The sequence below is a fragment of the Aulonocara stuartgranti genome (assembly GCF_965226115.1).
Source record: "Aulonocara stuartgranti genome assembly, chromosome: 9".
Taxonomy (NCBI): domain Eukaryota; kingdom Metazoa; phylum Chordata; class Actinopteri; order Cichliformes; family Cichlidae; genus Aulonocara; species Aulonocara stuartgranti.
This window is the reverse complement of record NC_138960.1, coordinates 13,106,499-13,130,000: the sequence shown is the minus strand read 5'-3', so window position 1 is coordinate 13,130,000 and position 23,502 is coordinate 13,106,499. Positions and strand designations below refer to the sequence as shown.

Sequence of the window (23,502 nt, the reverse complement as noted above, 5' to 3'; positions counted from 1 at the left end):
CTCTTGTCACACTGGTCACAGCTGTAGTTTCCTTCCATGTGTGCCCATTCATGAAAAATACGATTACCTGATTGTGAGAAGCTTTTGTCACAGTGTCTGCACTTGTATGGTTTCTCTCCTGTGTGGACTTGTTTGTGTGTTTTAAGCTGACCTGCAGTAATGAAGGATGACCCACACTGATCACAGAGGTGCTTTTTAACCCCACTGTGAATCAGTTCATGGCGTTTTAATCTACTTGATGTGGTGAAACTTTTCCCACATTCTTTACAGTATTTCAGTTTGTCTCCAGTGTGTCTACGTCGATGTACTTTTAAGGTGTATTGGTGACTGAAAGCTTTCCCACAAAGGTCACAACGAAAGTCTTTCCCACCACCACAGCGATGACAGGGTTGAGAACTGGATCCATCTGTGTCGCTCTGCTTCTAAACAAAGACACAAAGACAGTGTAAGTTAGTCCTTCAACATTTTTATCATGAACGTCGCCTGAAATAAAGCGCATCTCTGCAGACGTCCAATTACATTTTACTGTTTCAGTTAACACACTCAGTTTACTGGGCTGCAATAACTGAGAAGGCAGACCTCCATCTGTGGGGAAAGAGCGAGACACCTGCCTGTCCCCTGTGCTCTGGAAGAGGGACCCTAGAACACCTCCTTAGCAGCTGCCCAAGGGCCCTGGCCGATGGTCGGTATCGTTGGCGGCACGACCAGGTGCTCAGAGTAGTTGCTGAAAAGATTGCCTCAGCAATCAGCACCAGCAAGCATCATCATGCTCCGAGGAAGGCAATCTCTTTTATTAAGGCTGGTGCGCCCACATTTGACAACTGGCCTCCTCAACACAGCCTCTGATTGGCAGCTACAGGCTGACCTGGGTAAACAACTAAAGTTCCCACAGAACATTGCAAAAACATCACTCCGGCCAGACATGATAATTATTTCTGAGGCCTCAAAACAGCTGATCATGCTGGAACTCACAGTGCCCTGGGAAGAGCGGATTGAGGAGGCCAATGAAAGGAAACGAGGAAAGTACCAGGAACTAGTGCAGGGGAAGGGGCTGGAAGACTTTCTATGAGCCCATAGAAGTGGGTTGTAGGGGCTTTGAGATGAGATGAGATGAGATGAGATGAGATGAGATGAGATAAGCTTTATTAGTCCCACACGTGGGAAATTTGTTTTGTCACAGCAGGAAGTGGACAGTGCAAAAGTTATGAGGCAAAAATTAGAATACAATAAGAATAAATACAGTACACAACTGTACAGAATAGAATAACATAATATACTATATACAGTAGAATAAAATAGAATAAAAATATACAATAAGATAAAAATAGAATACGAATGCTATATACAACTGAGTAAAAATACAACGATGCCAGAAAGGATTATTGCACTTTTTAATGAGCAGAGTTGTTCCAAACAGTCAGGCTAAAATGACAAGATAACAATACAAATACATACCTCACAGTAACTGCACTTGTAGAGTGTCTTTCTGGTGTGGATCTGTTGGTGTAGGCTCAGGTTAAGTGGAGATTTAAAAGTCTTCTCACACAGGTCACATTGATAAGGTCTCTCCTCAGTGTGGGTAAACATGTGTTGTTGTAACTTCGCATGTGTTGTAAACTGTTTGCCACACTGATCACAGCAGTACACATCTTGTCTGGTGTGAATGCTTAGGTGTCTATTTCGATTCCCTATATGGCTGAAAGTTTTTCCACAGATGTCACAGCTGTATGCCTTAATTCCAGAGTGGGTAACTAGATGCCTCTGTAAGCTGCTACTGTGAGTAAAAGCTCTGCCACACTGATCACAGTTGTACGCTTTAACTCCACTGTGGATGAGTTGGTGTTTTTTTAGAACATCCTTCCAGGAAAAAGTCTTTCCACACAAGTCACAGCTGAACGGTCTCTCTCCAGTGTGGATGACCTGATGATGTTTTAGATTACCCTTCTCAGTAAAATCCTTCCCACACTCGTCACAGCTGTATGTTTTCTCTCCCTTTCTTGGTTGAGGTTTGTCGGCCTCCTGAGAGCGCTGACTTCTCACTCCATGTTGGTCCTGCAGTGACAGAGATACAGAGGCAGTGAGTGAAATGCAGTCGTGGAACAAACTCAACCTTGAAATTCCCAACATAGTATGGAGCCCTGCAAGGGACATGAGAGGAAAAAAAATAAAGATGAACTTTTGCGAGATTTTGCAAAAGCCTTCAAATGCAACCTGTGAAGGATGCAGTCTATTTTGCAAGATCTTGGAAAACGTTTGTTCATCTCAATATTTTTCTCCCATGTCCCTCGCGGGGCTCCGTAACATTAACACTAGTTTTAGACCTGAAGGTGGAGTGTGGCACCAAACCCCTTAAAGGTCTCTTATCCCCACCTGCTGGTAGTTCTAACACATTACATCCAACCTGCTGTTAAAATAATTAATGACTGTTTAAACACTAAAATCATGCCCATCCCTGCTGCTTGTACACAAATATTAATGCCTCCATACTAACACACACAGAATAGTAATACACGTTTACCAAGTGAATACTTTTATACTTCCCATTTCCTATCATATATTTTTATGTTTTTTCTAATTTATTCAACATTGTGTGCAATTTTTCTCTTTTTTTTCTTCTTTTCTTTTTTTTCCCTTCTTTTTTCTCTTATTAGAATACAGAAAATGTTCAAGTAATTAGACGCAAATTCCACTAAAGGACGGATGGCAGTTGCTGTGACATTCTTGGAAAGGAAGAAAACTAAACCAGACAGAAGATAAAGTAAAAAAGCTAAAAAATGAAAAAGAGCCCCCAGAAGACATCAGCGCAGCTCAAAGGGGTCACAGCCCAATGGATCAGTGGTTGTATTTATTACAACAATCTCAAATGAGTTGCGTTAGAAACTCTACATTGGTAAATCATTCATTTAGAACAGTCATCGACAAACTGTTTGTGAATCAAGCCATTCTATGTAGGCAGCTACTGAAATAAGGATAAAAACAGGTCAGCGCCGTGAATGCTGCAGTGTTTTGTAACATAACTGTGTAGGCTGCTGACTCCCATTCTAAGACTCAATCTCTGTCTCTCCATTCACAAGAGAAACAGACAAGACAGACTGACAGTGGGAGGGAGATATGATTAAAGTGGAAATGAGACAAAAAAAGATCTGAGAGAGACTGAAGAGGACCGAGGACAACATAAAGGTCACCCACTCACAAAGGAGAGCAAGATGAAGAACATGCCCAGAATAGCAGCAGATAGGTCAGATGAAGAGAGAATCAAATAAAGTCATTAAACAATTCTTAAACGGGAATCACACGAAAGCAACCCAAATAACAACAACAAAAAAAGTCTGTTTTTCTCTTACAGGTCACCGCTGCAACTAATATGGCGTCCACCTACAAATCACGAGCAGCTAAGCAGCAGCTTTTTTTTTTAGGGCTCCCTCTGGACACATATATCTTTAGTTGTTTGTCATCTGCCATTCAAAACACAAAAGACAAAACCAAGCTGCACAAGATCGTGAGTGCTGGTTACACAGAGGCTGATGAATATGGAAAATGAAGCATAATAGAAGCGGCTTCAAAGAGCAATATACTCCTCTGAGCAGTGAATGGTCAAGCAAGCATGTTGTTATTCAATCTGTCACAATGTTAGAGGGCTACAAAAAGGGAAGGACAGATGAGGTGATGTACACAACACAGAACTAATGGTGTTAAAAAACAAAACACTATTGGTTTAAAAAGTTGCTATTTCAATTTTAATAAAATCTTAATGTGTGTGTGTGAACACACACTTGGTAGCAATGAGGAGGGAAACTGCATTTTATAACCTGTGGAAAAAACCACAGGCTCTGGGTGGTGCAGTAATTATCACCACTCTCTCTGTGTCTGTGTATGTTCTCTCCGGGTACTACTCCTCCTTCCCATAGTCCAAAGACATGGGTGGAGATGGTTAATTAATGATTTTATTTTATTTTTTTGGCCTGTCCCGTTTGGCTCTTTTGCCATCAGAATTATTGTCTAAAGGCAAAGAAAGATGCCCAACGGATTTACTTTACCAAACTGACCATCCCAGCCTTGCCGTAATGGTCCATTTGATTCACCTTTTATTGTTTATTTTATTTTCACTTGCTGAATACGGGACAGACTTGACTGGGGGAAAGAAGGGGAGAAAGAAAGAGGGAAAGAGAAACAGCTGAGAAGAGGGACGGGGGAGAAGGGCAAAAGACAAAAACCAACAGAACGGGCAGAGAAAAAAATGCATATATCGATCACCTGGATCACCTGCTGAGAAAGAAAAAAGAAAGCAAGCAGAAGAGAACAAGAGTAATAGAATAAACAACATCACAATGATATATGGGAATATGACAGTAAATACTAAATATTAAACATTATTGTGCAGCTCATAAGATCAACAGAACACAGTGTGCTTTGAGGTAGGAGCCAAAAAGGGTGTAGTTTGTGGGTGTGATCACCCGTGTGTACACCTGTGAGCATGGACGCGCTTGTTTTTTTAAAAGGTTCCTTCATGTAATAATCTGCTAGAGGGTGTGGGGGGGCCACAGCCCCATCCACCAGGGCATGAAGCAGGTATGGAGGAGATCAAAACTCCAGACATCCAGAGGCCCCCAGAACACAATAGACCAAGGAAGACCAACAGAGGGGCAGCTGCGCCACTGTCCCAGAAAGAGCTGAGGAGAGTCCCAGATGAGGGCTCACTCAGCAGCCGCGGAGCAGAAGCCAGGGGGAGTTGCAGTGACGCGCCCGTGAGCTCCGCCGGCAGCCAGCCGTGCCTGAGTGACCGAGCCCCAGGCCGAGAGGCCGGGGGCACCCCACCTCCGAAGTGGCCCGAGCGAGCCCCAGGCTCCAGGCCCCGATAAGCGTCTGCCAAGGAGTGAGCCGGTGTGTACCCGGACGCCCATCTCCAGACACAAAGAACCACCAACACACCGATGTCTGAGGGAGTCCGCCACTGGCAGGGGAAGTGGTGGTGGGGGGAGATAGCCCTCCATACCTTGGAGGGCCTGAGATGTCCCCAGAGAGGTGGCGCCTGATACCCAACCTGACATATAGACACAGACATACAGGCACACACATATACAAACATCCATTTCCACCCATATGCAATTACCCAGCACTCAACCAACGTGCAATTTTTCTCAGTGTGTTGCTAGCTGCTGTTGTAGGTTCGGCTGCTGTACATCACAGAGAGAGAAAAGAAAGAGACCTAACGTCACTCAGAGATGGAGAAAGATAAGACACACAGGACAGGAGAGGAAGAAGAGAGGTTAGATTTAAAGGGAAGGACTGCTCAGTGGGATTTGATCAACTGGAGATTAAAGCTTACATGTAAGTCCTCATGTGTTGAAATCAGATATTGGGTCTGTACATGTGACATTGTGTTTTTTTCATAAACTGAAAGATGCTGCAAAACAATCTGAGGCAGATTATTTAGTGAAGTGATTGTATATATAATAATATACGACACAGTCATATAACAGGTTGGGAGGATGAGAGTTTTAGACGTGACTGATTATTTGGTGAAACTGTGATATTTTCCTCACCTCCTGTGTTGAGCTCATTGTTTCCTCTGTAGTGACTCAGCTGAGTCCAGATGGCTGAAAATGTTCCTCTGCTGCTCCGTCAGACTCTTCTCCTCCTGCTGATCAGCTGGGACACAAAACAGATCTTTGTTAGGCTCCACACTGCACTGAAGAGTCAAAGTGTCTCATATGTCTCAAACTGTTCAGACTGCTTCCATCAGGAAGGAGGTTCTGCAGCATCCGGTCCCGTACCAGCAGACTGAGAGACAGCTTTTTCCATCAGGCCATCAGACTGCTGAACACTTCATAGACACCTCAGCTTCACTACTGGAACTTCAACATTATGCACTCCATACTGTACAGTAACGCCACTGTTTTGCACATGTTTCACTCTGTATATTTTATTTTATATATTTTATTTATTGTTTACTCTATTTAATTTGTAAAATATGTGTACACACACACACACACACACACACACACACACACACACACACACACACACACACACACGTAGAAAAATATTTAGTATACACATCCAGAAATACATATACTATTATATATTGTACATATATTTATTAGTTTCAGATGTAGCCATTCTTGTATTTTGCTTGTTTACATTATTGTATTTTGCACAACTCTGTTGCTTGTGAAGCTCGCACACAAGAATTTCACTCACATGTGCTGTACCAATGTACCTGCACATGTGATGTGACAATAAAAGTGATTTGATTTGATTTGATGTTCATCTGACAACACAAAGTACAAATTTCACTCTGATTGCTTGTAGAAATCTTGTGAGACGTGTTGTGCTGCAAAGTGAGGAAACTCTCTCACTCACTTATACTTCAGGAGGAACTTTGTGACATTGGCTCTAATATTCTAAGCAGCCCTTTACTATGACAGGGCCAGAAAGTCCTATTTGAAGGTTTGGGAGAAGGACCATGTTAAAGGTGGATTGGGGTTTATACACTTTGTTATGATACAGGTAAGGCTGTAAGAGCCTGAGAAGGTGTCCTGAATGAACCTCTAAAACCAGTTTTCAGCTAACGACTCTGCTTCAGTCTGGAAAACAGCAACTACAAGTTTAAAGACTCCATCAACAATTCACACCCAGCAACAGCCTGAACAGCTCCTCCTGTGGTTTCCACAAACAGGGACAGACCTGTTACTCCCCCACCCCACACTTTCAACTCCTTCAGCCCCCCAGTCCCACCACCTCCACCATTCCCCGACAACCAATGATTAAAGCTCATTGATCAAATGCTGTGATTGCAGCGACTCCCCAACTCTCTGAATGGTACTCATGGCCATTGATCAGCGGTCTTTGATTAATGAGCTTTGATCAGTGGTTTCAGTGCTTTCCTTCCTGCTTTGTCTGCAGCTGCGTTTGACACAGGAAGACATTTTTACATTCTTCACGATTATATTTTATTCTTTTTGGGGGAAGTGCAGCTTTAAACCTTCACATGATTCAAGTCAACCCAACAAATCAATCTGAACAATCACAGGTGGGAAAAACTTCTGTAGATAAAATAAAAACCAACATTCAATCCACAACATGATTAAAAACATGATTAATTTTTTTTTTTCTACCAAATCACCAGGAGCTGCACATTAACCACCACAATATATTTTATTCTCTGTGCTTCAAATATGAACACTGTTTGCAGTGGTAATGATTAGTTGGTGTTTTTCTCCAAACACTCTCTCACTCTTCTCTCAACGTGTTCACAATAAACTGTGAACAGACACCGAGGAGAGCAGCAGAAGACCTCATTCAGGAGCTAAACTCAACATGAACTGAACTCACAGTAAAGTTAGCTCGGTGCTTACCTTTAGATGAGCCCACAAACCGAGAGAAACTCCGCGATGAAGCTGCAACTCTTTCCAAACACAGGAAACAGATCAGGGAGCAGAGACCCACGTGGTTCACGCTGATCTCAGCTACGATCCAGGAGACAAGGGTGGGCAGATCGATGCAGATATCGATCCAAACGTTGGTACTACTGTAGTCTCTTTGAATTAAAAAGCAGCTCTCCTGTGTACCTCTGTCACTACCCAATCCGTACCGGAAACCGAATCGGTACCCCGCATGCGCGAAAGGTGTCTACTTCCGGTCAAAGCGTTTTACGATAGTTACGGGTCAGAGTATCTGTTAAGAATAATAAGTATCTCTTAAAATGTTTCCAATAATGAAACATTTCAATACAATGTAGACAAAAACGAAAAATTTAAAGATAGTTACGGATCAGGACTCCCCGATCCCTACCGCTCATGCGCAAGGGTTTTCTTCTTCCTCTGTTTGTTTATTGGCAGTTTACTCCCCAGTGTACGAGGACACTGCCACCTGCTGACCGAGCGAATAAACCCTATTGTTAACTGAATTAGCGTCATTACAAACGTGTGTTAAACTTGATTTAGTGATAGTCGAGTGTGTTTATGCTTGTCTGTGTGGAGAGGATTGTTGGAATAGTGATGATGATGTCCACTATCACTGTCAGTTGTCAGGAAACACTTCATCTGGCTGATGAATCTTCACGTGACATATTACAAAGTCTGTATTATTAACTCTGTAATTAGGCGCCATTCTTCTTATTTTACGGCGCTGTTGTTCAATCGGGGAACGCTCTCTGTTGAGGAGAAAAGCATGAATTTGTTTGTATACGGATTATTTATTTTGTTTAAATGTCCCGATAGTCGAAAAGGAGGCAGAACTGTTGAGAAATGCTATGAGCTAACTGGGTGATAACCGTATCATTGAAATATATAGACGAGACGACGAGGCTCCAGTTACAGCAGTGCAAGTAAACAAACAATAAATATAAGAAGAGTAAGAAAATAAATATACACTTTAGGACAAGGGGTAAAAGGATCAATAACAATTTAAAATTTATATTTTGATGATTTAAAGTCTCACACACAACCCGTCAAAAGGGGAGGGAGACCTGCTGCTTCCAAATAGAGCACATTTCATTCATAATGTTGTCAATCCAAGCCCATCATGTATTCATGATTTGAATCGTGGGTTGTACAAAATCCCAGAAAAAAAAACTATGAACTAAGGTGTAGGTCTATTAGGTTATGTTGTGGTGATTCTCGGGTTGAGGGATGGGTGTTCATACTGGAGTGCAAAATTAAATGCTAATGGAAGATGGACAAGAAAAGTTCAAAGCCATCAGGTGCTCAGTTTAGAAAAAGAGAAAAGAAGAGGAGGAGTAACGAGCAAAAGATACAGGTAAGCAAATGTGTCATTGGATAATGGCAGGTCATGTATCCTGAAATAATCAGAATACTTTATTAATCCCTAAGTAAATTATGTGGGTTACAGTTGCTCCAAGAAGAAATAAAAAAAAAAAGTAACAGTAACAGACTAAACTCCAAACAATACATTATGTTACAGATTTGACAAATTTAAGAAATAGCACTAATATACTCGCCCAGGGCAACAAACAGACTACGACCGCTCCTGCATATTAGTATATTCTGAAGTAATTTGTTTCCCCAAATACCTCAGACCATTCACGGACCATCGAAATTGTTTAAATATACTATGAGGGCAGTGTCCTGACATAGGCATTGCATATATCCCAATTAACATGATACCCTGAAAGCGATGTAAAACTTTCTATACATTGTAATAGGGATGGAATAGACTTCCCAGGCTGCGTCATAAGTAACAACATATCATCTGCATTTTGTAGATATTTATGTTGATTTTACCCATCGAAATCCCAAATATGTTTACGTTATTTCTTCGTTTTTGTGCAAAAGGCTCTATAGCAATTACAAACAGCCTGGGGCAAAGGGGACAGAAGAGATTAGATATAAATCCGTTTGTCAATACGTGTGCTGAAGGCGAATCATATAATGTTTTTATCCACCTAATAAAATTGTCACTAAAACCAAATTTTTCTTATGTCTTAAACAGATCTTCCCACTCGACACAATCAAAGGCTTTAGAAGCATCCAGCGATAAGGCTACGTAATTTGGTAAATTGACCAGCCGCCTAATATTATCTGAACCATACCGGTTCAGAACAAAACCAGATTGCGCTGCATGTATCTTTGTATGCAAAGGTATGGGACGGTAACCACTTGGGTCTAGAGGATCTTTCACAGTTTTAGGGATAAAGGTTATAAGTCCAGAGTGCATTAACTGAGGTAATGAACCCACTTTAAACGCCTCATTATAAACATCGAACAGCATGGGGACTCAACATATCCTCCAATGCTCTATAGAAATCCAACGGTAACCCGTCTAATCCTGGAGCCTTATTAAGTGACATGCTGTTAATTGCGTGGGTAATCTCCTACTGTAATTGGAGCCTCTGTAATCTGCTGATCAGTAATAGAAAGCAGTGGCAGATTTAGATCAGTAAAGAATGCTTCAAATTCCTGTTCATCTAAACTACCTTGTGTAGAGTAAAGATTGTTGTAAAAGGCCCTGAATCCATCATTTATCTGTCTGGTAGAAGTTGAAATAATCCGTTTCGATTGTCATGTACCTGGGATGTGGTTCATACTGCCTTTTTAAGACCATATGCTAATAAATGGCTCGGCTTTTCTCCCATTTCCCAATATGCTTTATTTATACGAAATAAAGAATATTTTGTCTTTTTGTTATACAGGCCATTCAACTTATATTTAACATTATCAATTTTATTCAACTCCGTCTTTTGTATGAGAATGTACTACCGTTAACTCTGCCTCCGGGTCTTTAATTAAGGCCACATTTAAATGCCACCTGCAGCTTCGAGGTGTCTCCAAAATATTTCAAAGAAATAGGAAAAATTGGCACATGTTCTGAGATTACTATATTACCAATACTTGAATTTACAGAATTATTCGCTAAGGCTTCCGATATAAGAAAGTAGTCAATTCCAGTATAAACGTTATGAGGAGGAGAGTAGAAAGAATACTCACATTTCCTTCCTTTCTTTTTTTTTTTGCCCCGTCTCTGTCCTGCCAGGCCCTCATTGGCCTTTCACGGCCAAAAAGGGAGCCCTGATTAATTGCAGTACCCTGTGATCTGTCAGGGCATGTGTCCAATTAGGGATGAGGAGGAGGGAGAGGAGTCTCTCTGGGACAATTCAACAAAAAGTACAGTAAAAGCATCCAATAAAACCATAAGAACAAAACACTGTACATTATTAAAAGATGATGAAAAATGATAAAACACAGCAACCCATGCAAGAATGATTAAAACATAAAGTTACACCCATCTATTCCATCCTGTGACCTGACACTACTTCATGAAAGAAAAAATCTAAAATAAAGATAAAACACTTACAGTATTAAATACAAAAACAACTATTGTTCCTTTATTCACACGCCTGATTCAGAATTATTTTCACACCAGATATCTTTCCTGACTGAACCTAAAAGCAGTATTAAAAAGAAAACTGCATCACAGATGATTTAGAAAGACTGCTTTAGAGGTTAGTCACAGCTGAAGCTTCCTGCGATCAAATGGCTGCTGGCAAAGATGCATGTTGTGCTGCGGTTCGTGTTTCTGTGGAGCTGAAATGCATCAAGTGCCTTAGAAGCACAGAGATACTTGTTTAAATGTTTAATGCAAGTAAACCCACAATGTCTTATAATAGCACTGACATGACAGGATACTGTGTTTATCCTTTCTACTTCAACATTTAGTAACTAAAACTATTTTGTAATTAAAACCTTACCCACCAGGGGGCAGCGTTGTACCAGAAAGTTTTACTTTGGTTGCCAACCCTGCAATAATAAGAAAAGCAGCACATGTTCTGTACTGATTACATAAGCATTATATGCTCTCGAACACACCTTTAAGGTTAACTCTACCATGAGTGCCATGAGGAATTTGAGGGCCCATAGAAAAAAAATATCACTTTGGATTATGTAAAATTTTCTGTACACTTTGCATCCAGATAAAATCAGGGCACTCAAAAAGAACCTTTGAACAAAGGTTTAGAATTCTTGGAACTGAGTTTAATACACAGAATCATATGAACAGCAAGAAAATACATACAGAGTATAGCGAGACATTTACATGGCAGCAAGCAAAGCAAACCCTGTGGTGAAATGCATTTAAGCACAAACAGCAGAGAACCACAACACGACCGACACAAAAAATAGCAACCCGGGGAATATCAACCTCCTCCTGCCGTTGGGTACCCTTTCATCCTTTGTTCTCTCAAGGTCGATATGAAGTTTTTACCTCATAAGTAAAGTTTCAAATTCAAAAATGTCCTATAAACCCAATTATCAATGTGATATGCTCATCAATATTTTCCATCAGTTGTTAATCATGCTTGTACTTTGCTTCTTTTAATCTTACACTTATGTTCCATAGCTGTCTTTTTTCCACTAACTTTATGGCACTATTTCATAACTTTCTGAGTGCCAGTCCGAGAATCCATTATTTTTTAATTCTGTCCCTTTGTCAGTTTTATGGCCAAAGTGAGTCTGCAAAACGGCATTTGACAGTTAATCATTTTGACCATTTTTTAAGTGTGTGTGCCAGAAGTAGACTACTATCTATGATAAGAAAATGGTTTTCTCGCTTTCTGGCAGCTGAGGCAAGAAAAACAATCCCAGATGCATCCCCCGCAGGCCAGGTTTCTTTACCAAATAGGCTTTGGAAACACTGGACACAACATGAGGCAATAAAGATGAGCAGAGAGAAAGAGAAAGTTGAATTAGTTCCATGTTTGCACTTATCATTGTTGGCCATAGCACAATCAAAGGTTACTCATTGATCCCAATTATCTCATGTTATTGATCAACATGTGTTCATACAACAAGTCGTGCAAACACCATTAATATAATTGTAGATAATATTTGACCTAAATATGTTGGTCTTGTGGTTTTAAACATGTAGGTTAGATGCTTTTCACAGTGATTCCATTATATAAACACTTCAGAGTGTGTGTGTGTGTGTGTGTGTGTGTGTGTGTGTGTGTGTGTGTGTGTGTGTGTGTTGTATACGAGTAAATATGATTGCGTAGTATATCTGTGAGTATGTCCAGTCCAGTATATACATGTTACCAAAAAAACCAAAAACTAAAAGTTCATACCATTTCTTCCCGCTGTAAATAACACTGTTTTATTCAGGAAAAACCCAAACGTTTGCATTTTTTTTTTTAAATCATCACTCTGTTTTTACGTGGCCTATCATTTTAAAAACTGGTATAAAGTTTGAGTCCACACTTTCAACCTAAGTTGAAATAGAGACTCTGGGTCGCTGCACCTTTGTTGTTGCATCTTAAACTGGGCATGTGATTTTGACACGCCGACACGTCCGTCGACCCCTGGGGGTTAAAATGTAACTACTGGAACATTTTCATTCACAGTTGCCTCATCAGATTTTTACAGGAGATTTCACCTGAACTCTGTGGAGCCTGATCTCAAGAGTTTAAAGTCTGACACTGAAACCAGAAGAGGATCTTTCTGTCTCTTCAGATTCACAGTGATGGGAGTGATTTCAGCCCTGAGTGATCACGCTGATGTTTGCACAGAGCAGATAATGAAGTGAATGTTTGGGCACATTGGTAACAGTGAAACAGTTTATTAGTAACGTGGGATCGTTTGTGTTCGGAGTATGAACTGAGATTACTGAAGCTTTTGTCACACTGGTCACAGCTGTAGTTTCCTTCCATGTGTGTACATTCATGCTTGTTACGATGACCTGATCGTGAGAAGCTTTTGTCACAGTGTCTGCACTTGTATGGTTTCTCTCCTGTGTGGACTCGTTTGTGTGTTTTAAGCTGACTTGAAGTAGTGAAGGATGACCCACACTGATCACAGAGGTGCTTTTTAACCCCACTGTGAATCAGTTCATGGTTTTTTAAGTCACCTGATGTGGTGAAGCTTCTCCCACATTCTTTGCAGTTTTTCAGTTTGTCTCCAGTGTGTTTACGTTGATGTTTTTTTAGGGAGACTTGCCAATTGAAAGTTTTTCCACAAAGGTCACAAAGAAAGTCTTTCCCACCACCACAGTAATGACAGGGTTGAGAACTGGATCCATCTGTGTCGCTCTGCTTCTGAACAAAGACACAAACACAGTGTAAGTCAGTCCTTCAACATTTTTATCCTGAACGTCGCCTGAAATAAAGAGCATCTCTGCAGACGTCCAATTACATTTTACTGTTTCAGTTAACACACTCAGTTTACTGGGCTGCAATAACTACAATACTACCACCATAATACTACAGTAATACTTATTTCATGTTACAATAACATCTGACTTACTACCATAAAAATATTTGAAGGGTACCAACACAGTACTAAATTACTAATGTAACACTCCAACAATACTAATTTAATACTGCATTAATAACACTGTAACTGTGCAGTTAAAACACTCAGCTGACCAAGACAAGAAAAACACTACTACCCCCATGACACTGCAATTATAATACTAAATGAGTATTTTAACACTAATGTCTGAAAGTACTAAAGTTATGAGGAAGCAATGACACTAATGCTAAAATACTACAATACCATTACGTAACAATACAACTTTATAAACCATTTATGCAGAAATAATATCACTGCCTGAACATTAAATAACAGAATCATATCAGTGTTCAGCACATTTCGTTTTTCACAATAGTGTAAACAAAAATCATAATTGAAATGAAAATCTGAATAATCACTCAGAGCTGCTTTTCCCTGCAGTAGAATTGCTAACATGCTAACACAGTTTAATGAGCAGAGTTGTTCCAAACAGTCAGGCTAAAATGACAAGATAACAATATAAATACATACCTCACAGTAACTGCACTTGTAGAGTCTCTTTCTGTTGTGGATCTGTTGGTGTAGTTTCAGGTAATGTGGAGTTTTAAAAGTCTTTTCACACAGGTCACATTTACAAGGTCTCTCCTCAGTGTGGGTAAACATGTGGCGTTGTAAGTGTATGTCTTTAGCAAAGTGTTTGCCACACTGACCACAGCAGTACACATCTTCTCTGGTGTGAATGCGTAGATGTGCATTTCGGCTTCCACTCTGGCTGAAAGTTTTTCCACAGATGTCACAGCTGTATGCCTTAATTCCAGAGTGGGTAACTAGGTGCCTCTGTAAGCCGTTACTGCGATTAAAAGCTCTGCCACACTGATCACAGCTGTACGCTTTAACTCCACTGTGGATGAGTTGGTGTGTTTTTAGGGAACCCACGGAGGAAAAAGACTTTCCACACAACTCACAGCTGAACGGTCTCTCTCCAGTGTGGATGACCTGATGACGTTTTAGGAATGCCTTAAAAGTAAAACCCATCCCACACTTGTCACAGGTGTGTGTTTTCTCTCTCTTTCTTGGTTGAGGTTTGTCGGCCTCCTGAGAGCGCTGACTTCTCGCTCCATGTTGGTCCTGCAGTGACAGAGATACAAACAGAGGCAGTGAGTGAAATGCAGTCGTGGAACAAACTCAACCTTCAAACTCCCTCCATTAACACTAGTTTTAAACCTGAAGGTGGAGTGTGGCACCAAACACCTTAAAGGTCTCTTATCCCCACCTGCTGGTAGTTCTAACACATTACATCCAAACTCATGTTAAAAATGACTGTTCAAAAACTCTAAGGCTATGTTCACACTGCAAGTCTTAATGCTCAATTCCGATGTTTTGATCAAATCAAATTTTTTTTGTCTGGTTGTTTACACTACAAATAAAATGTGACAGCAAACGTGCTCTAGTGTGAATGGTACACGGCCCTCAAATGGGCCGACATGCGCAAAAGAAGACGTCACACACAACACGCTCCGTTTAGACCCAGACCAGTATTGTTTGACTGATGGCCCTTAATGTAAAGACTTGTTTTGGACTTTACGTTTCCCAATTTTGCTTTAAGTCATAAAGTTATTTTGTTATTTACATATGGCCTATTAATTATCCTTATTGAAGCCCCTCTCTAAAACAGCAAAGGATAGTTGCAGATTTCTGTCAGAAGCTGCAGATTACACAGTACAAACAAAATGTTCACATTGTCTTCCCAGCAGTTTCATTAACATCTACACTGAATGGCCAGGAAGCGTTCGCGATGTCTTCTCGGGCGCTTCTCTGGCGTTGAGAATCGGCGTCTGTCTTGTGTCAGTGACGTAAAAGATGGATTTAATGCGACATGACCGTTCAAACAGCAGTCGCTTTCTACAACATCAGATATGTATCGGATTCAGTACCACATACGAAAGTGACCCAGATTGGACTTAAAAATATAGGATTTGTGTCATTCACACTGTCATAGCATGATCGGATATGGGTCGCATAGGGCCAAAAAAAGTCAGATTTGATGCGCTTTCGCCTGCAGTGTGAACGTAGCTTAAAACCATGTCCATCTCTCCTGCTTGTACACAAATATTAATGCCAGCATACTAACACACTCAGAATAGTAATAAATGTTTAGCAGCTCTATACTTTTTTATATTTCCTCTTTCCTATAATAAATATGTATAATTTTCTAATTTATTCCATTATAATAGAGAGTTTGCAGCTGTGAGATTCCGACTGTGCTTCCCTTGCAAAAGTTAAAACCGATCGATCTCCGTTTGTCTCCCTTTGTTCACGGAATAAGTCTCTGAGTCAGCAAGGGCTGCTAGCGAAAACCTAACAATTGTGAGCTGTGACTCCTTTCCCCACGCTGCCAAAACTGCAAAACACTTAGCTGTGTCTCTAATAAAAACTCTGTAACTTTGCTCTGCTTCACTTCAGCAGCATCAGGTAAAGTTCATATGGTTTTCTTTCGTTTTTGATGTACTGCAGAATATTTTTATAAAATCCCAGGCGAGGAAAATCACCTTCAGGTTTCTCTGTGTTTTATCGTCAGTTACTTTGACACAAAGGCATCTGTTGTGATGCTTACACCTTTGATAAAGTCTCACAACTGTCAGCTTTGTTTTTATAGATATAAAAAATGGAAATGTACTGATGCATGATCTGAATTATAGTATTTCCGACTGTCTGAGGCAAAATTTTTGCAAACAACAAGTTATTCGCACCCATTTACTTTTTACCCTTTTTTAAAAATAACAATTTCAAACTATTTACAGAACAATCATGCCACACAAATTATTTGTGCCACTCCAAAAATAATTTCTGTCCACTATAAAGGAAACATCACAGCCTGATGCCTGCAGGTCTGACAGCAGCAGGTGTGTCACTCCTGTTTCTACCTGGAGACAGCAGTCGCCTCATTGTTCTGACACACAACACAAAACTATCCACAACACTACACACTAACTACACAAGGCAACACATTAACTACACACTCCAAACACGCTAAATGTCACAAATCTCTCACGACTCAAAACTCGCTCTCTCTCTTTTTCTGCTGCCTCTCTCTCTCTCTCTCTCTCTGTCACTCTTAAAACTTCCCTTTTTTTTGTTTGTTTTTTTGCTCATAAGCAGAGAGTGCTCGCTGCGCTGTCCTTAGACAGTAAACGTGACGAAACTATTCAGGAAAAAACGGCGCGTATATATTGTTTATAATGACTCTGGTTTTACGTGGCCTATCAACACAATTTAAAAACTGGTATATACCACCTTGTTGCTTTGTCTTTAAGTGGTCATGTGATTGGCTTACCACGACTACTTTATTCTTCCTCAGTCAAACACTAAGCACTCATGCGATTGTTACTTGTAATGCCGTTATTCCCATCACTGTTCCTCAAAGCATTTCAACACAGTCCTCTTTGGTGACATCTGCTGGCCAAAAATATGAAGAACAGCTTGAATCTACAAATTATAATGAAGAGCTCCATTATAATTGCTCACTCTACAGAGCTCAGCTATCAATAATAATAATAATAATAATAATAATAATAATAATAATGTACTTCCACAGCATGTCTTTTATCCTGTCTTCCCTGTTTCATCCCAGCCGGTCAGAACAGATGAAACTGTGATATTTTCCTCACCTCCTGTGTTGAGCTCATTGTTTCCTCTGTAGTGACTCAGCTGAGTCCAGATGGCTGAAAATGTTCCTCTGCTGCTCCGTCAGACTCTTCTCCTCCTGCTGATCAGCTGGGACACAAAACAGATCTTTGTTAGGCTCCACACTGCACTGAAGAGTCAAAGTGTCTCATATGTTCATCTGACAACACAAAGTACAAATTTCACTCTGATTGCTTGTAGAAATCTTGTGAGACGTGTTGTGCTGCAAAGTGAGGAAACTCTCTCACTCACTTATACTTCAGGAGGAACTTTGTGACATTGGCTCTAATATTCTAAGCAGCCCTTTACTATGACAGGGCCAGAAAGTCCTATTTGAAGGTTTGGGAGAAGGACCATGTTAAAGGTGGATTGGGGTTTATACACTTTGTTATGATACAGGTAAGGCTGTAAGAGCCTGAGAAGGTGTCCTGAATGAACCTCTAAAACCAGTTTTCAGCTAACGACTCTGCTTCAGTCTGGAAAACAGCAACTACAAGTTTAAAGACTCCATCAACAATTCACACCCAGCAACAGCCTGAACAGCTCCTCCTGTGGTTTCCACAAACAGGGACAGACCTCTTACTCCCCCACCCCACACTTTCCACACCTTCAGCCCCCCAGTCCCACCACCACCGCCATATCATACCGTTCACGGTGATACCAGTATAATGTTGGGCAACGATAAGGAAATGAAACATCACGATAGAATGTGGTTAAAACGCGCATGCGCAGTGGCTTTGTTTTCATACGCACATGGCGGAAAAAGCATGGCAGCGAATGAGAAGAGCGAAAGTGGATCATTAAATGAAACGGATGAACCAGAACTGGTTTGTAAAAATGCTGCAACTTCAGTGGTGTGAAACTGGTTTAGCTTTCGTCCGTCAGACACACAACAAAGCACTATTTTTGGTAGAGCATGCTAGCGGGCCGTCGTTATTACCACGTTGTTTGGAAAATACGGCGCACTTAAAATCAATCCTTTTATTTTCTGAAAATCGACAGTGCCCCTTATAATCCCGTGTGCCTTATGTATGAATTCTGGTTGTGTTTACTGACCTGAAAACAATTTTACGTACACGGCGCTCGAAAATCTGTAAAATGTTTCAGTACGACTTTGCTATGCTACGAACCCGCACCGCTTGATGGATTGTCGGAGCATTACGTGTAAATGACCTTTAAATTTGTAAATATTTTTACATTTGTTTGAAAGGCACTTCGGTTTTATTTTGAAATACATGCTTTTATTTTGAAACAGGAAACTGGCACAAAACCGTTAAAGGGCTGTTAGTAACGTTTCTTTTAGGATATGGTAAAATAGTGTGCCTTAAAGTGAAAAATATGTACGTTTACTTTGCCAATTAGTACCTGGCTGACAGTGGCACAAGGTTTGTTAATGTTTCCTTTAACGGAATAAGTTACATGCAATCAAAATGTCGTTTAATAGAGTTTATGTTGTTAACCTTGACCTTGACCTTTATGTGTAGTTGTAAGTTAGTGAGGTGATATAATGAATTGAGTGATGTAAATTTGATGTATATGCTATATGTGAGCAGGAGAAATTTGTTTCCTTTGATCTTATGGTATTAATATTGCTGGTTTTGTTTTGCTCCTAGCTCTTACGGTGTCTTCACTGAATGTTTCAATAAAAACATTTCCAATAAAACCTCTGTGAAGCATCAGTATAAGAGACCATCATTCAGCCAGGGATGCTACATTACGGCTATCGTAGGCAGGAGCCTCCCGGAGTGATACGTACTGTGCTTCAACATAATGTTACCGTATTGTGTGTGTATAACCTCCTTAACTTTTGTGGATGTTATACATCAGCGGTCCCCAACCTTTTTTGCGCCACGGACCGGTTTATGCCCGACAATATTTTCACGGACCGGCCTTTAAGGTGTCGCGGATAAATACAACAAAATAAAACTAGTACCGGTACCGAAAAAAATAAGATTTATTCATAACACACGTGAAAAGACCCAGGAAAACCAAGTTAACAATAAAAACGATAACAACATAACGCTGAAAACCGATAAAAACCCTGAAAACTATACATTTCACACCTGAGCCTCAACTCTCGCGGCCTGGTACCAAACGACTCACGGCCCGGTACCGGTCCGAGGCCCGGGGGTTGGGGACCGCTGTTATACATGGTTATGCTGAGGATATGTCGGCCAGTTTCCACTGGAAATGCCTTTTTGTTAAACTGTCAGCAAGGAATTTGCACTGTTACATTTTTATATAACTTTAATGCACATAAAAAACAGCTGCTTGTTTAAGTGAAAATACATTGATGGGTTTTTTTTGCACTAATAAAGTTGTGGAGTTGTACCCCTAAACTCAAAAAGCTGTGGCTGGAAAAGAGTAAGGCGTTCAGAAGCGGAGACAGGGACTGCTACAGAGAGGCCAAGTACAGGTTCACTAAGGAAGTGGACATTGCCAAACATCAGCACTCTGAGAAGATGCAGCAGCAGATCTCAGAGAATGACTCGGCCTCTGTGTGGAAAGGTTTTAGGAATATTACAAACTACAAGCCTAAAACCCCCCACTCCACTGACGACTTGCTCTTAGCCAACACCCTCAACGACTTCTACTGTCGTTTTGACGAGCCATCAGGCAGCCTTCACACCTCCAACGACCCCAACAATAGAGGCACTTTGGACACTCATTCCCCCACCTCTCCCCCCTCCATAGAGCCATCACCACCTTCAAACTGTTCACCTGCAACACCCGCCCCCTCACCCCACACAAAAGAGGATTTCACACCACCTCCTCCGACCACAACTCTTCATATCCATGAAGCAGATGTGAGGAAGCAGTTTAGGAGTCTGAATGCTCGGAAAGCTCCCGGCCCAGACGGTGTGTCTCCTGCCACCCTCAGACACTGTGCAAACGAGCTGGCCCCAGTGTTTTCTGGCATCTTCAACTCCTCACTGCAGGCATGTCATGTGCCTGCCTGCTTCAAGTCCTCTACCATAATCCCTGTCCCCAAGAAACCTAGGATCACTGGACTAAATGACTACAGACCCGTGGCTCTGACATCTGTGGTCATGAAGTCATTTGAGCGCCTAGTTCTCTCCCATCTCAAGACCCTCACGGCCCCCCTCCTGGACCCCCTGCAGTTTGCATATAGAGCCAACAGGTCTGTAGACGACGCCATCAACATGGCCCTACACTTCATCCTGCAGCATCTGGACTCCCCAGGAACCTACGCCAGGATCCTGTTTGTGGACTTCAGCTCTGCCTTCAACACCATCCTTCCAGACCATCTCCGAGGCAAGCTTTCCCAGATGAATGTGCCTGATCCCATCTGCCGGTGGATCACTGACTTCCTGACGGACAGGAAGCAGCACGTGAGGCTGGGAAAGAATGTCTCGGACTCCCGGACCAGCAGCACCGGCTCCCCTCAGGGCTGTGTTCTTTCTCCTCTGCTCTTCTCCCTGTACACCAACTGCTGCACCTCCACCCACCAGTCTGTCAAGCTAATCAAGTTTGCAGATGACACCACCGTCATTGGACTCATCTCTGATGGGGATGAGTCTGCCTACAGGAGGGAGGTTGAACGTCTGGTGTCCTGGTGCAGCCACAACAACCTGGTGCTGAATGCCCAGAAGACAGTGGAGATTATTGTGGACTTCAGGAAGCACACAGCTCCACTCCCCCCCATCATCCTGACTGACACCCCCATCACCTCTGTGGACTCATTCCGCTTCCTGAGTACCACCATCACCCAGGACCTGAAGTGGGAGCCCACCATCACCTCCGTCATCAAGAAAGCCGAGCAGAGGATGTACTTCCTGAGGCAGCTGAAGAAATTCAACCTGCCAACACAGACGATGATGCAATTCTACACTGCAATCATCGAGTCCATCCTCACCTCCTCCATCACCGTGTGGTACGCTGGAGCCACTATCAGGGACAAACAGAGACTGCAGCGTGTTGTGCGCTCTGCTGAGAAGGTGATTGGCTCCAGACTCCCATCTCTGCAGGACCTGTACACCTCCAGGACATTGCGGCATGCAGCTCGGATCTCAGCTGACCCTTCTCACCCTGGACACAGTCTGTTTGACCTGCTCCCCTCAGGCAGGAGGCTCCGGTCCATTCGCACCAGAACCTCTCGCCATAAGAACAGTTTCTTCCCCTCTGCTGTGGGACACATGAACAATAACCACATGACTGTCCCCGCCACTAACACATGACCCTACGCTGTGTCACTGCATCATTTCATGTTTGGCACTGATCACCACCTGCACTCATGTATATATCTTTCTACGTAGCACTCATAATTCTTATTCTCATGTATATATCTCATGTATATCTCATGCACATATCTTTCTTTCTACATAGCACTTTAATTCTTATTGTCTGCACTGAAGCACCGCAGCAATTTCCTAATGTTGTAAACCTCAACATCTGGCAATAAACCCATTCTGATTCTGATTCTAAAGTATTTTGTCTAGTGTCAATTATATTGTTATCGCAAATTTTCAAATGTATATCGTGACGAATATTTTTGGTCATATCGCCCTGCTCTACTCCACCATGTAAACAGACTCTTTAACATACAGACCCCAACAAAGCAGCTGAACCAGACTCAGTGTCTCCATCATAAACCATACAGTGGATCACAATATGAAGCAGTTTAAGACGACTGTTGCTGTGAACTTTCACTATAGAAAGAAAACTGAACAGAACATCTGAATTCACTCGATGCTAAACATTCATTTCATAGAATGAAGAATTGCAATTACACTCAGATCTACGTGTGCTTTAATGATGGGGCCTTTAAACTCACACACTCAACAGTTTTAACCAGCTTCCCTTCCTGCTTTGACTGCAGCTGTGTTTGACACAGGAAGACATTATTACATTCTTCACACTCTCCTGCACATTAACCACCACAATATATTTTTATTCTCTGTGCTTTCAAATATGAACACTGTTTACTTTCATCTCTGTTTCATTAGTTTTTGTTAACATCTTCCTGTGCATCACTTTACAGCAGCCACACTCATTAAAATGAGACTTTGTAGGAGTTCACTTCCTCTCATCTGTTCATCCACAGCAGCTGGACAATAAAGTTTATTGTGACCCTGATACTGCAGCAGATCGCTCTCATCCATTTCCTGTTATCACTTCAAATAGAAACGAGGCTGTAGAGGTTTGGTGCAGGCAGAAAAACAGCTGCAGGGACAATGAAAAGACTTTTCTGCTCCAACTTCTCCCAGCATGCTGAGCTAATGATTAGTTGGTGTTTTTCTCCAAACACTCTCTCACTCTTCTCTCAAAGACACCGAGGAGAGCAGCAGAAGACCTCATTCAGGAGCTAAACTCAACATGAACTGAACTCACAGTAAAGTTAGCTCGGTGCTTACCTTTAGATGAGCCCACAAACCGAGAGAAACTCCGCGATGAAGCTGCAACTCTTTCCAAACACAGGAAACAGATCAGGGAGCAGAGACCCACGTGGTTCACGCTGATCTCAGCTACGATCCAGGAGACAAGGGTGGGCAGATCGATGCAGATATCGATCCAAACGTTGGTGCTACTTTATTCTCTTTGAATGGAAAAGCAGCTCTCTGTGCAAACACCTCCTCTCGTGCAACATTCACACTTTGCTCCACCTCCTCCTTCTTCTTCTTCTTTACATCGTTTATTGTATTTGCGGTTGTCAAACAACAAAATGATGAATTACCGCCACCAACTGGTGTGGAGTGTGAACTGGAGCGTCGACCAGCAACAATTTACTCTCTTTTAAAAACTGGAATAAGGCCTGATCAATTTCACTTCTTAACTTTGCAGTAAATCAATAAGATCCAGTTTCATTTTTATGTTACTGAGGTTTTGGATCATTTACCTTCTCACAGTGTAATATAACATGTTCTACAGTTTCTTCTTCTCTTTTTTGAATGATTTGAATGGAGGTTATAATCCACCATCACTGAACTGAAATGAGTCTCTAAGTAGGAAGTCATCAGTTCAGTTTTTGATCAATTTGAGTGTATTTTACTGTGCAGGCTGAGTTTGATTCGATGAGTTAGGTTTTCTTAGTGGTTATATTAATGTCATTAAATTG

At 41.5% G+C, this 23,502-nt stretch overlaps 2 protein-coding genes across 6 annotated transcripts in view; both read right to left on the bottom strand.

The window, feature by feature from the left end:
* Window positions 1-23,502, bottom strand: part of LOC309714695 (uncharacterized protein) — a 188,078-nt gene that overhangs the window by 992 nt on the left and 163,584 nt on the right. For all 3 annotated transcript variants that reach the window (XM_082547325.1, XM_082547323.1, XM_082547324.1), the window contains one exon: window positions 1-422. This exon is cut by the window's left edge and continues 992 nt beyond it. In XM_082547325.1, the coding sequence (XP_082403451.1) occupies window positions 1-422 (422 nt within the window). The remainder of the gene's footprint in view (window positions 423-23,502) is intronic.
* Window positions 11,471-23,062, bottom strand: LOC309714717 (uncharacterized protein). 3 transcript variants are annotated; one of them, XR_014278996.1, is made up of 5 exons: window positions 22,802-23,062; window positions 17,411-17,516; window positions 17,077-17,195; window positions 14,274-14,870; window positions 11,471-13,546 (listed from the first exon to the last, which is right to left on the bottom strand). XR_014278996.1 is itself a non-coding variant. In XM_082547373.1 (4 exons), the coding sequence occupies exons 2-4, from the start codon at window positions 17,426-17,428 to the stop codon at window positions 12,968-12,970; spliced, it is 1,194 nt and encodes a 397-aa protein (XP_082403499.1). In that variant the 5' UTR covers window positions 17,429-17,516; window positions 22,802-23,062; the 3' UTR covers window positions 11,471-12,967. The 3 variants fall into 3 exon arrangements, 2 of the variants coding, with proteins under 2 accessions (XP_082403499.1, XP_082403500.1); XM_082547373.1 differs by lacking the exon at window positions 17,077-17,195; XM_082547374.1 differs by lacking the exon at window positions 17,077-17,195 and having other exon boundaries at window positions 11,471-13,543.

What these genes read in the sequence shown, in the direction of transcription:
- LOC309714717 (XM_082547373.1), bottom strand. An exon ending in ACAAGTGCAGTTACTGTGAG is followed by an intron (nt 13,547 to 14,273) that starts GTATGTATTTAT and finishes GTCTTTGTTCAG; the next exon opens with AAGCAGAGCGACACAGATGG.